The sequence below is a fragment of the Cheilinus undulatus genome, linkage group 18 (genome assembly GCF_018320785.1).
Source record: "Cheilinus undulatus linkage group 18, ASM1832078v1, whole genome shotgun sequence".
In the NCBI taxonomy this organism is placed as follows: domain Eukaryota; kingdom Metazoa; phylum Chordata; class Actinopteri; order Labriformes; family Labridae; genus Cheilinus; species Cheilinus undulatus.
This window is the reverse complement of record NC_054882.1, coordinates 38,064,920-38,078,876: the sequence shown is the minus strand read 5'-3', so window position 1 is coordinate 38,078,876 and position 13,957 is coordinate 38,064,920. Positions and strand designations below refer to the sequence as shown.

At 38.1% G+C, this 13,957-nt stretch overlaps 1 protein-coding gene across 2 annotated transcripts in view; it reads left to right on the top strand.

Moving 5' to 3' along the window:
* ccdc88c (coiled-coil domain containing 88C) overlaps nt 1-13,957 on the top strand; it is an 84,433-nt gene that overhangs the window by 20,567 nt on the left and 49,909 nt on the right. For both annotated transcript variants that reach the window (XM_041812474.1, XM_041812475.1), the window contains exon 4: nt 12,118-12,187. In XM_041812474.1, the coding sequence (XP_041668408.1) occupies nt 12,118-12,187 (70 nt within the window). The remainder of the gene's footprint in view (nt 1-12,117; nt 12,188-13,957) is intronic.

Sequence of the window (13,957 nt, the reverse complement as noted above, 5' to 3'; positions counted from 1 at the left end):
CTTTCCCTGTGTCAAGCTCGGCCCTGTGCTGTGCCAGGCCCATGTCCCATCTTCACAGATGACTGCAAGTAAGCAAGAGTCACATTGATCCAAAACCGCTGAGAACCTGCCGTCGACCCCAATACGCCACCAGTGATGCTCAGCCAGTGTTTGTTCACTTATATGTCAGACAGTGAAAAATCGTCACTTTTCAATCCCAAACAGTCCCGTATTTTCATCTTGGGTGGACAGCACAGGAAGTTTATCAACAGTCCTTAAACCAAGAGACAAAATGTGAATTGTTCGAAAAAAGGCAAGCTGTCGCCAGTTTGTAAATGACAAATGATTTGAGCAAACTCTTTTATCGTCTCACAATGAAACATACATGAGAAGAGCCAGGAATTTCTGAACACAAGCAGCTCGATTGTTGGTGTAAAGCCGACGACACAGACATCACTGTGTCAGACTGTAAGAAGTGGCTAAGAGAAACCAGGAAGGACGTCATCATGTAATAACCTCATCCTTTGTGATCACAGAGCGTCTGTAATACTTTCACACTTTTGTGTCAGTGTGTTTTATTGTTGCGAGTAACTTAAGCAGTAGTCTCCCTCTTCCTTTTTTTCCTGCAGTCCCTTTCTCTCTCTCTTTACCCTCCTTGGTTACTGTGGGAACTGAGGGACAAAGGCCCGAGCCTTCATGGGATGTTTTGAACTTCATATCCTCTGGCCTACTTTGTTCACACACTCACAGTTAAACACACAGCCTGAATGGGTGGAAATCCGACAATGTGGACAGTGTGTTTTTGTGTGTTGTGTTGTGTGCTGGAAGGGTGAGGCTTGCTGTGAGGTTATCAGAGTGTAGGACCAGCTTTTTTATTCAAAGATTTGAGTATGTGGTGATTCTGAAGTCTTTTATCGGTGAAAGAGAACAACTGCTGTCTCAGAGAGAGTGTTAATGTTTCTTGTATCAGCAGGAGAAAAGAAAAGAAAGAGAGTGTGGACCAGTCCAATAAGAGATTCAAGAGAAAATCCATTGACTAGTATTTAAGCAACAGAAATGTACTGATAAGAAAACGAGAAAGGAGGTTCAATGCCTAAAAGCTTCTCTCATTTGTTGGTCCAGATGTGTCCCAATCGACTGACAACCAATCATTATCATCCAATTTTCATTGAAAAAGTGTGATCAGTAGATCAGTATTTATGCTTTATTTAGCCACTGAGAGAGACATGAATGAGGATATGCATGCCTGATATTTTTTGATTCTGGCAAGTAAATCTGGCCGGTTTTATTGCCATCTGCAGCCATGCATCATACTCTAGAATATGCAGAATGTGTCTGCAGACATTTCTCAGACACTGGCAGTCACCCAGTGCTAACCAGCTGACCAATCACAGGGCATGCATTCTGTTTTGGCATGTAGTGTTATTTTTAACAATTTGGATGTCAGCTCAGCTATGTGTGTAGGTTTCTGCGTAGGCTATAGCTTAGCTTCAATGCAGAAACATAAATCAGGCTTTAATCTCTCAGACTTATTGCCTTTTTTTGCTAGACTATTTAGCCTGTTGAGCAGGCTTAATAATGTTTTTGGTCTGTTAATAATTGTGTGTCAATTCCCAGAAATTAACTCAAATTGTGTAATTCAGTTGTCCTTGCTGCAGAATAATTGCTGCAGAATAATTGGCAGCACAATGGAGAGATACATAAAAATAATGACAATAACTTTACCAGGGATGCGCGCGGTTAATTACTAAAATGGTTCAATTTGTCTATCAAAACAGGATTTACAAGTCAGTTAAACAAATTACCCATCATTTTTATAAACAAAGGCTTGAACATAGGCAGCCTATAATGCTCTTTTAATCTGTATTGAACCTCCCGCCACTAGAGGCTGCTGTAGCTTCAGTTAATGGCCACTGCCTTCCTGTCTGGCACTTCACGGATGTAAATATGAGAAGCTCAGCGGTGGCTTGAGGGTAAACAGTTTGTAGGAACAGCGTGGTACCACCGTTTTTTAAAGTAGTAAATGGAAACAAAGTGATATGTAGGCTGTCAAGGGTTGAACTCACGTATAACTTCCCCCGAAGTGAAAAGAGGCCACACCTCCAAGCACAACATTAATGTGCAAAGAGGAACTAAGGCTGGCGGCGCTAGCTTGTAATGTTAGCCTTGCCATAGAGTATATCAGGCTAACATCACACCTGCTCACACTATGATCCTGGGAAGAATTTGACTGTTTTCCAAGGATTTTCTCCTCTTTAGGCTAGTCGGTTAAACGAAATTCAAATGAGTGTTTAGCCCATTATCGAAATAGAGGCTTTGGAACATCCTTCACTCACTTTGTGGCTTAGTTTGGGCAGTTTTTGGTCAGATACGGCTCTAACAACATGTTACATACATGTTGAGCAACGGTGTTTGTGCTCATGCATGAACTGTACCAAAGCACACCTCTTCCATCCATGCCAGAGCCAAGGAAGTACACCATGCTTAAACATTGAATGGAGTGCTCTTACTTATCAGACAAACTGGACTTCTGGGATCAGAAACTTTTGTATTTTATTATTCCTGCCAATTTCAGCAAGCATTGACCAGCTGTAGATTAACTCACTTGTAAATGGAACTTCTCTCTTTTTAATTTCTTTCAAGCACCATAAAATCTAGTGAATAAGGCACTCTTTTAATACCGTACATATTAAATTAAATATGTAAATATACGACAAACGGGAACACCCAGCCCCTTAAATAGCGTTTCAAAGACGCAAGACAAACAGTTCCCTGACAGTAAACTTAGTGTGAATCCCATTTCTACCCCTTAGCCCTTATCTGAGCCCTTCCCCTTGGTTTTGTGCATTCACGTTAGGTGAAGGGGTGTCCCAATTCTCTTTTGAATCGAGGGCTAGGGCTAAGGGCCGAGGGCTACATAGCCCTCAAAATGAAGATTGTCCAGGGCCACACTTGAAACCAATGGATGATGCATTCACTTGCGAATGGTATGCAAACATGTAAACCAGGGCTATTAACCATATAAATTCATGGAGAAGATTAACACGGTGATCCATAGTATAAATGAGATGTTCAAAGCTTTATCGTCACCTCTAATGACGCAACTGTTTATCGGCAACGAGTGATCATGAACAATAATCAACAGTAATCAAGTGGCGTCTCGGGAAGGTTTACACCCCTACCCCTTACCACTCTGTTTCAAGGGGCAAGAGGAATGGTTAAGGGGTTGAAATGGGATTGGCTCTTATACTCTCAGTCCTAAATAATTTCAGTGAAAATTGTGGGCTCATTTGGTGCTGCAGATCGTCTTTGGTGCAGCTGTGACTCTCAGTTACATTTCAATGCCCAGCTTTAATTTCTTTTTGTTTTGATTGAGGCAACATCAGAAAAACCTATCTCATACAGGCAGAGTGTTGTCAGGGCTCTCCTGCCTAGCAGTGAGTTCTCCTTATCCACCCCAATCCAAAATGTAGACAACATCTTGGACTTGATCTGCCACTCCATTGTTGATTCTGAGGTTGTGTTGCTTAGCTGTACCACACTGTGCCCCCTGTCATTATGCCGCACCCCCCTGGGGGGCCCACGGCCCACTTTAGGAACCACTGATCAGTATAAAGTGCCACCATCAGAAACTGCATGAGGCCTGTTATTGAATATTTGCTCCTTTTCACTGTGTATTGCTTCAGCTGCTTCACAGCTCTCATTGTGCTAGATATGCAGCTGCACAGAGAAGACTTTTCTCCATCATTAGGCCATAATCCTGCATTTTACTATTCCCAACAATTTTAGCAAGTATTGCAAGCTTAATTGTAGAATAATAGCCAGTCATTGTTGTAAGTATTTTACATAAGTTGGCTTTGTATTCAATATTCAACTGTAACCCAATTAAAAGGCAAGTTATCTTGTAAAATATGGGAATACCTCAAGGAAAATAATGCATATTGCAAAATGATGGATGGCCAACATGATGTTTGGTCAGTTTCATCCTTCAGTGTTCAAAGAAAAATCAACATTTGCAATGTCTGTGCAGAAAATGGATCTAGTTCCAGGTTTAAACCTGCAGTATTTGTTCTATTTTTGATGATTTCATTGCACTTTTTTGTCAGAGTTTGTCTTTGGTCATTGCTCAATTCCAATATTGATTTCTCTGATGTTTTTATTGATTTTTTTCAAATGCACATGTGCAACACTTCATTCTTTCAGCATAGTTGAAATTGATCAGAAATCTTTTATCTTTTCATTTCCATTGCATATCTTCCTCCACAATCCTGCTAAAACTTTCTTTAAAATACAAATACAGTTTTATCAAGTCTTTTTGGGCAGATAACTTTAATAGACCAGAATTTGTCTCTGATGTCTCCCTGTAAAGCCCTCTTTGTATATATTTTTTGGCTTTATAAACAAATGATCTTGACTTTCTTAAAAGCAATAAGCTTTAGGTTTAGTTTTTTTTTAAAGCATCAAAAGTGATGATAAAGTTCTGCAGCATCATTGTCACAGTCAGATCTCTGGTTAGCTGCCACCATTTCATTGATCAGGGATTAGAAATGTGAGCCCACTGTGTTAGTGGGGCATGGATTTAGGCCTTGTGCCTGTGTGTGAGTGTAAATGGGTCATATGGCCAGCTGTATTGATCCCTTGTCAGTTGAAAGTGTTGGATCCTGCTGGTGATGTTGCTGCAGGAGAATATCTATAGATCTGATCTATCACTACTTCACAGATTAACACACACTCATGGGGGAATTCAACGAGTGCGTTTGTTCTAGACATTGTTATTTAACGTAGTTCTACACTGTCTCTCTGACTAATACTGGTAGTACAGCATAAATGAAGCAGACGGCGCACATACATTATGATGTTTAATACAGTGAAGGTGTAGATGGTTTTAGCTGGACAGTGGGCGTAACTCGATCCGTCTCATCTATAATAAACAACCAGCTAGTTAGCACTGACCTTAGTCCTTCATCTTATTTTCAGAATGGAAAAACACCTGAGCACACCTCTGTGTTTTAAAGCAATTTATATTTTTATGGAGCTTTTCTCTCTTTATTTATTTGTAGTATGTATGTTAGTTTTAATGTAATAACTTTTAGTTTGTGTCGACAAGCCTTTCTATCCCCCAGTTAAAATACGACTTAAGATCATAAGATTTCTGTTCTTTTTTATACCACCAAACAGATGGCATTCAAGAGTGAAGAACGTTTTTGACATCCTCACTAAATGGAAATATGAGGATGAGTAGAAATAACTACTGAAGTCCAATTGTATGTGAATGTGTGCAAGGAAAATTCTGAAACAGGAAAAATAGGCCTAAAGACTTGATCACTAGGGGTGGGACAAAAAAATGACACACTGAAATATCGCAATATTTCAAGGCGCGATATTGTATTGGTATTTTAAAAAGATTTGACTTCCAAAACTTTAAAGACAGCACAAACTTAGACAGGAGTCAAGTCATTCGCAAGATATGCCACGCCAGAGTGAAACGCTCAGACAACACAACGAATCTGAGGGTAGGACATCATAGCGATAGCATTACAGCTAACGGCTAATGTCAACAAACATGCCTGTTGAAGCTGCCGGTGGTCTCTACTCGTGCAACCATCATCACAGTCAATACTTAGTTTTATTTCAAAGGACCTGTGCCGTCTTTGTGTTGTTAAGAATGGAGGCTTCTCTAATACGTTTAAAAAATAAACACTGGCCTGTCACGTCATGGCCGTCCATCAGTCCTTAAAGCTGGACGTGATGATCAGCTCATCTCCCTTAGTCTCCCTCCACAAACACCTGGTCGTTACGTGGTGACATGAAAACTGATATAACGAGAAATATAAGAGATTGAAGTACATTTACTCTATATTGACCTATTCCCCTTTAAACAAAAAGGATCCCGACAGCATTTTAATCCAGTGTAGCAAATGGAGAAAATCCTCATCTTCAGATTGCACAAAGATAGTTAAAATGCAAGATGATGCAGGACTACATATATTTTTAAATAGCTTAATTCTATTTTTTTATATTCCATATTGACTTAAAATTACATACTCTCTCTCTCTCTCTCTCTCTCTCTCTCTCTCTATATATATATATATATACATAATACACTTTATAGACTTTATGTACTATGTTCAGTGCTTCACCTCAGTCTGTGTCAAATTCTGTGAAACACTAAATTGCAGTGAATAAATAGAAGAATCCTGCACTTGACCTTTTAAAAACTATTTTGTATTCTCTAGTTAGACATATTTTGTGATGTATCCTTATACAGTTTTCTTGCAATATATAGATTGTCACAGTATCGCTGTATTGTGAAAATATTGATATCATGGACCACGTATTGCGTATCGTATCATATTGTGAGGTACCCTATGATTCCCGACCCTTTTGATCACGATTATGAAATGTACGTATTTCTTAAGAGTGATCAGAATACATGAAAGGAAATGTGTGGAACTGAAAATGTTAGCAGCTCTAAAATCAAACAGAAATTTCCATAGTTCTGTCCCTAATTTAAAGAGAATCAGGACCTTCAGTTTTTAGTTCTTAGGAACAATGTTTGCAAAATAAGAAGGTACCAAAATGAATCACAGGTCTTTGTTCTTTTTATTATAATGATTGTTTTTATTAAATATAGAAACTTCTTAGTAATTAAATTGCCAAAACCATATTTTTTCTGTAACTGTCTGTTTGCACATTTGTGCATAAAATAGTTTAATATTGATCAAAGTTTTCTGCAACAAATCAAGTTGAAATCATATCATGGCAGATTTTGTGATATCAGAAAATATTGCACTGTTGTCCAAAGAATCGTTATTATATCATATGGATCTTATCAGAATGTATCAAATTATGAAACAGTTTATTTACACCCCTAATATATATCATGTAATACCATTCATCTAAAATAGTGATGTGGTTTTTGGCCCATGTAACAGTCCTAGCTCGACTGTTTTGAGCTATGGGAAGTGAGCTGTCTGGAATATCACATACACACATGCGCACACTCTCACACACACCATGACAAAAAAAGGAGACTTTAACCATTTCCATGTGAAGTGTTTGTGGTGTTAAGCTCTAAAAACCCCTTCTACATCTCTTTAATTTGTTTGTAAGTGCTTATTTCTGCTGTCTATGGTGTCATCTGCCAACCACACATATAAAAGCACTATCAGCTTACACCACAGCTACAACTGGGCTGCACAGACAGCTTCAAGGCAGTGGAATACCTGCAGATAGTGTTACAGCGACTAATACACCAGGAGGTAATGAGAGACTCCAGCAGTCCCCCTCACACACACATTTACACACACACTGTGGTGAATAAAACATGTGAACAGGCTACCAGATGTCTTTAAGGCACAGCATGAATTCAGCTGGAGCACACCATCAGTCTCAGATCTGTGCTGGGAAGTTTCTGTAGATTAAACTAACAGTGCTGTAATCCCTAAGAGCTCTGTTAAATAAACTTCAGCTAATAGAAATCTGGAGTTTACACAAAGATAAGTGAGAGTATGATCCATGACTTAAAGCCTGGACATTTCAGGTATCCTTAGGAGTTATAAACTTGGTGTTGAGCGGATATTCTTGGGGAAAAATCTCAGAATAGAAAGCTTTTTTAAAGTTCAAACAGACATAAAGGGTCAGAAACAAGCTCCTTTTTCAGCCTCTGGACATACTTGAACTTGTTGGATGTTATCATCAACCTACAGTACAGACTTCAAGAGTAACAGTCTTTTTGTGGTTTCTGGTGTAGCTAGTGGTCAGTGATAACGGCCTTCTGCCCAAGCCTTCTATCCTCATGGTTTGCCGTTAACAGAAACTTCAGAAGTTCCCTGACTGTCTTAAGTGTGTTTTTCACACATTTTCCTGAATATTTAAAAAAGAAATTAATGTCAGCTACCCCTGAAATCACAGAAGGCAACAGAGTCTGAGGCTAAAATGATGAAATAAATATAAAATGATTCCACTTGATATTTGTTCCTGTAGTTCAACACATTCATGAGAAAATCAGAAGAGTGGAGAGGGACATTCAGTGAACAAACAATATATTGAAGCATTTTATCACAGCAAACTAACACATCAGCTACTGATATCATGTCTGATGTTTGTCAGAAGGGCTGATATCGTCCCATACTGATGTTAAACTGATGCATTGTTGCATCCATACTTAAGGCAATCATAATTATGAAAAACAAAAGTGCTGTAGCAACCTATTTTGGCCCTTTGAAAAGTAGAGTCCTTAAGTTGGAGATTAGAAAAAGCTGCAGTACATCAGCTATGTCTACATGCTCAGAAATAATTGGTAAAAAAGTGAACACTTGCTTTGTAGAGCTTTGTAAGCTTTACCATGCTCTGCATTGGATCGTCTGGGTTTGTCTTGAGCCCAGCACTGCAGCGATGCGTCTGATCACATCATAAACGACTGTTGTAACTCATGACTGGCCATGATGAACACGCCTATGCTGCTGCTTAAGCTAAGTTTAATTGATCATAAACATGCTTCTTCAACCAGGTTCTTCAGAATAAAAGTCAATAGTTACTAGTTATCTCCAGTGCTTATTTTGAAGGTCCAAATTAGGAAATATGCTTTAGTCTCTAGCAGGTTAACACACCTCAGCAAAGCAGAGATGAAACTTGTATCTTTGGGTACACAGAGATGCTTAAAATGATTTTTTGTGATCTTATGCTCAGACATGAGTCCAGCATGCCATCCCAGGCTTGTTCTAAAGGGAAATTAAATATGTATTTAAATGCAATACCCTTACTGTATAGGACAAGAAAAGTACAATGGTATGATGTTCAAGCCATATTGCTCAGGCTTATTCCAAAATAAAAACATTTCTAAAAGAGTCAAGGATTTCTACTTTGTTTTGCTGTAGTATCAAACAGGTTTCAATTAGGTTTGTACTTAAAAAATAAATGCTTTGAAATTAAAAGAATTTCCAATTTAGACCAAACATTGCAAATAGTTTATCTTATGGCTAATAAGCCTATTAGTGGTTCTTACCACAAAGAACTGAACGTTAATCCTGGACTCAATTTTCTTTTTAAATCAACGTAAAAATATATCCATATAAACAATCTTACCTGAAGTCTTGTTTGAAAATATTATGATATGGGACCAGGGCGGCCCTTTGCCGCTTGTCTCTCTCCCACTCTCATCCCTTTTTCTGAGAGTATCCACTGTCCTCCTCTATCCAATAAAGGCATGAAAAGGCCCCAAAAAATATTATGATACATCCTAAAAACTTGATATATCCTGCAGGCCTAGTGCAGACACACATATTCTCCCATCAGTATGTTTCCCTTCACCTTAGCCTGGGGTCATCATCACACCTCCTGTAACGGGTCCTTTCCCTCACTCTAGAGTCTCTCTTTTTGACCTTACTCTGTCATCATGTTTCCTTATTTCCAAACAGCTTCCTTTGGGAGACAAATGTCACGTTTTGAAAAAAGACCAGCACCTCTGCCCTTCCTTTTTTAGTCTGGCTGAAGTTACTTTAACTTTGCTAGTAAGCAGATATTGACTGTGTTGCATTTTCTCTGCTTGCTGGACAGTCAGGTGTGTTTCAGGAGACAGGAGAGGATATTCTGGTATGGAAAGTATTCCCTCCCAGCACGCTGTTTCTTTCCTGACTCAGACACACGCTCTCTTTGTGTTTCCTGTTGGCTGTTGGCCTAAACACACATGCACACATACACACATGTCTGGGTCAGCTGGTGGCTGGACTTTGATTCATTTATGTGTTTTGGTCTAAGCTGAGAAGAGCTTGTGAAAACAAGACGAGCAGCAGGCGGTGCAGATATTCTCAGCTCTGCTTCCACACGCTGTTTGTGTCGTTAAACTGCAAAGTACAAAAGCTGGTGTTAGAGGAGAGAGTAATACTTAAAATACTCTGCATATTTTTGTCTGCTTATGTGCTTATTTTTGTGTCAGGGATCACGTTTATGAAGTCACTTGTTAGGCAAAAAAACAGGGAAAGTCCTGCAGTGCTTTATTTGATTATCTGTTGATAGATGGAGTGCATTTTTTTTGTATCTCACAGTGCCATTCTCTTTAAGACTGACCATAGAGGTGGATGCAAACCTTTCATTCCTTGTAGAAAGGTCTGTGGTAGGAAATATCCAAAGGGAAAAGAAGAGTGGAGCTCTGCATACCGTCTTAATACTTATGCTACACTTAAGTTTATTACAAATTAGGGCTGTCAAAGCAAATGCATTTATCAATCCATAGTTAGTGTATTATTTTTTAAACATGCATTTTACTTCAAAAAGCCCAGACAACTAATTAGAAGAGTAAAAACATATTGCATTAAAATTACAATAGTGTTGCTACACTGTTAATCTGAAGTTGAAAATCCTCAAAATATTTGTCGTAACTAGTTATATCAAAGTTTTTAATGAATGGAAATACATTTTTTGAGTTAAATTGACTCAAGTTAAAATATATAATTTACATGTTTCTCATCTACTGCAATTTCCCCGTATGTCTTTCACATCCTTAGGTTATGAACGCTCATGCCAGCCGAAGTACGCTAATTTGATTGTCTACAAGCAACAAGGACTGAAAGGTTCACTTTGACAAAGAAAGTGTTCTTCCACAGAGTTCAGTCCACCACCCTTGCTGTGTTGAATTTGGTTCCCACAGTCAGGGCTTCTCTAACTAATTTGATAACTTCACTCATGGTGCAAAGCGTCCTGCCCAAAAGCAATCTGCAAAAAATGTATGGATTAACAGATGATTGTCAGATAGTTTGAGTGCAATGACAAAAAAAAAAAAAAAATAGAGTGATTGAGTTATGTTTTCTTAAAACTAGGGCTGTTAACATTAATACGTTAACACTTGTGATTAATTTTGAAATCTTAATGCATTAAAAAAACAACAACGCAATTTAATCATATGACTAAGTTTGACCACAACTTGTTCCTGTAGTCCTCCAGTGCGGATGTTTACATGCCTGGGAATGACGAGGTGAGAGGGTCAGAAACAGCCAGCAGTGATGAGTGAGGAGACAGACCCAGGTCTGCTTAATGGACATTTTCTTTTTAAAAAGCTGGAGAATGTTAGTGAAGATAAAACCAAAATTGTGGGTACATGCTGCAGTGATGAACTGTCACCGAAGCACAACAAGTCTGAAGTTCCAGACAAGTTCAGGCAAAGCACATCTTTGCTAATGTAAGCAAAGACGCTAACAACAACACGGGATCAAGCCATGGTCATACCACTCTGTTCAGCTGCTTCAGGACAGTTTTCTTCTTCAGCTGCTCAGATAAATGCTGAAAAGTGCTCAAAAACTTTGAGACAGTCCTGTTTGTTAACAATATTAATCCAGTGTAGAAATCTGTGATGGAATTGGCAAAATTGAAGTCAGTTAACAAACTTTACGAGCTGAAGACGGAAAATATGATGCGTTCAGGTGACCTCAGTAAATTAGACAGCTGTATTCTACATGTTATGATGTGTTTAAAACATTTGGTTTTTGATGAGAAACTTCAATAAATACAGTGTGAATCTGTGTTTATATTTTGTCTTTCCACCAAACTATAGAAACAGTTGGCAATAACAACCTTAAAAAATCTAAAAAATATACTTAAACTCTAAAAAAACTTGTGATTAATCATGATTAGTCACAGTGTAGTGGTGTGATTAACTTGATTAATTTTTTTAATTGAGTAACAGCACTAATTTTAATTTATTTTAGCTTTTTTGTGATTAATGCAAAGTTTGTCAAATGAAATGGTGCATCACCAGCTTATTATAAGCTAATTTTTGGTTATCAATACAGATGTTTGGACATGTTTATTGACCAAAAAGAAAAAATCACAAGACAGAAAGGCTTTAGAAATCATCACAGGACAGAAGAGAAACAAAAGTGCATTATGTGTTTTCTGGAAGGAGTCTGCCTTAAATATTTTTGTTGTTTTTAGGTGAGGTTTAAGAACACAACTACATGGCAGTATGTACAGTTATAAGATAACCATTCCCCTTCAGGTGGAGCATTCCTCTTTCCTGAACATTTCAAGTTTTGGAGTCGGATTCTTAAAATTGAGAAGAACTTGATTTTTGTATTATTTCAAGCATTTTGTCAGAATTCTCTTAGTGAAGAATCTCTCTCTCCCAACTCTTTTTCTCTACAGGAGACGTTACAACAGCTGATAGTCATGCCTCTACCCAACCTCCTGTGCATCGCCAAGGACCCGTTATCAGGTAAACACGCCCATGCATTATTCATCCTCTATCAGGTTTCCTTTATGAATCACTGCTGTAAAACTGACCTATAACCATCTGAACTTCCTCCTTCACCTCCTGTTTACATGACTGTTTCATTTAATATTGCATTCATCCGAAATGGAATTTTATTGCCCTAAACTGGGTTGAATAGATAACACAAAGTCTGCTTCTTTATCTTTGATGCGCTCAGTGTTATAACTCAAACATTTGTGAATTTAGATGATTGCTGCAGGAACAAAAGAAAGTGTATTTTGATGATTTATATCAGGCAAACAAAGGTTGAATTGTTGGGGCTGACACATGAGGTGCAGGATCTGACAGAGTACAAAACTACAAAATAAAACAGAAATTAATTAAAGAAAAAAAAACAGGACATTGATTAAACAGAGTTGACCGTGTCAGTGACTCTTACGACATCCTGTGCTGAAACCAAGCATCTAAGCTGAAAATATAAATGTTAATGCTAACGTGTTTGGACTGCCACTTCCAATCTTTATTTTGGCAAATCCTCATTGTTTCCAGATTAACTTCAAAATGTCACGAAGCAAAAAAAGCTGTTCCTTCAAAAGCCATTGTAGCCACATGTGGAGGTGTTTTGAAATGCAAATCCAATCAGATTTCTATAGATCTGTCTCGGTCTGTCTGCTTTGACCGCTCTAATGGGATTTCAAAGGGCCTTTTGCATTTCTTACAACTCAGCACACAATGCTGATGTCGAATTCAGAGTGATGGATGGGATCCCGAGACGCGGCAGTGGCATGGAGAACATTTTTGCTGAGTTTGTCTGGGGCAAAAGACGAGTTCAGCACTGAATCTAGATAGAAGATTGCTTAATTTCTAGTGCTCCTGGTGCAAGGCTGCTCCAAAGTAAAGAGATTCCTTATACCAGTGGTTATTAGCTGGTGGGTTGGGACCCAAAAGAGCGTCACGGACATGTGCCAGTGGGTCGTGGACATGGACCTGGTGAAAAAGGTTGTGTCCAAAAGTCTGTGATACTCTTTAAAAACATGTTTATTTTCCTTTGTCTATCTGTTTTGCTACATTTGCTGTTGTCTGAGGTCCAGTTGGGTCTTTTTCATTTAGATTAATCAGTTAAAAATATCTAAACTTTGGGTAGTGTGATTAGGGCTGGTCAAATAATTGAAAATGTGATTAAATCGCAATACAGCCTGCTGCAATTTTCAAATTGCAGCAGGTGCAATATTTTTTTGACCTGAAATTTGTGTCAAAATAGAAGTTTTAAACTTTTTTGTGCAGCAGAGATATAATGCATGACATATCATGCAATCATTCAAGTACCATATTTTTTAGAAAATATTATAAAAAATCCTGCCTTCATTTTTGTACTTTTTTTCTTTTTAAATATGAGAATGGCAAAACCCCTTCAATGCAACAATCATATCCAATTTGCAATACGAGTCCAATTCATCATAATGAGATATTGTTTTAAAGAATTTCTCAGCCCTTGTTTAGGAATAAAAGAAAGTTAAAGAATAAGTGCATATCAAATTGCAATATTGGAGAAAAAAATTGCAATTCGATTATTGTCCAAAATTGTTCAGCCCTGGTTGCAATCCCTTATTGAGGAGTAGTTGATGGATCCTGAGTCTTGACCAGTTAAGAAACCCTGCTTACTAACCTTATGGTTGTTGTGTTTTATTCATGTGGTCAAAACTATAGAGTGGTGCAGGAATGAGTCCTAAGACATGAAAGTGAAGGTTTGTTACCCCTGAAATCTTCCTCAAT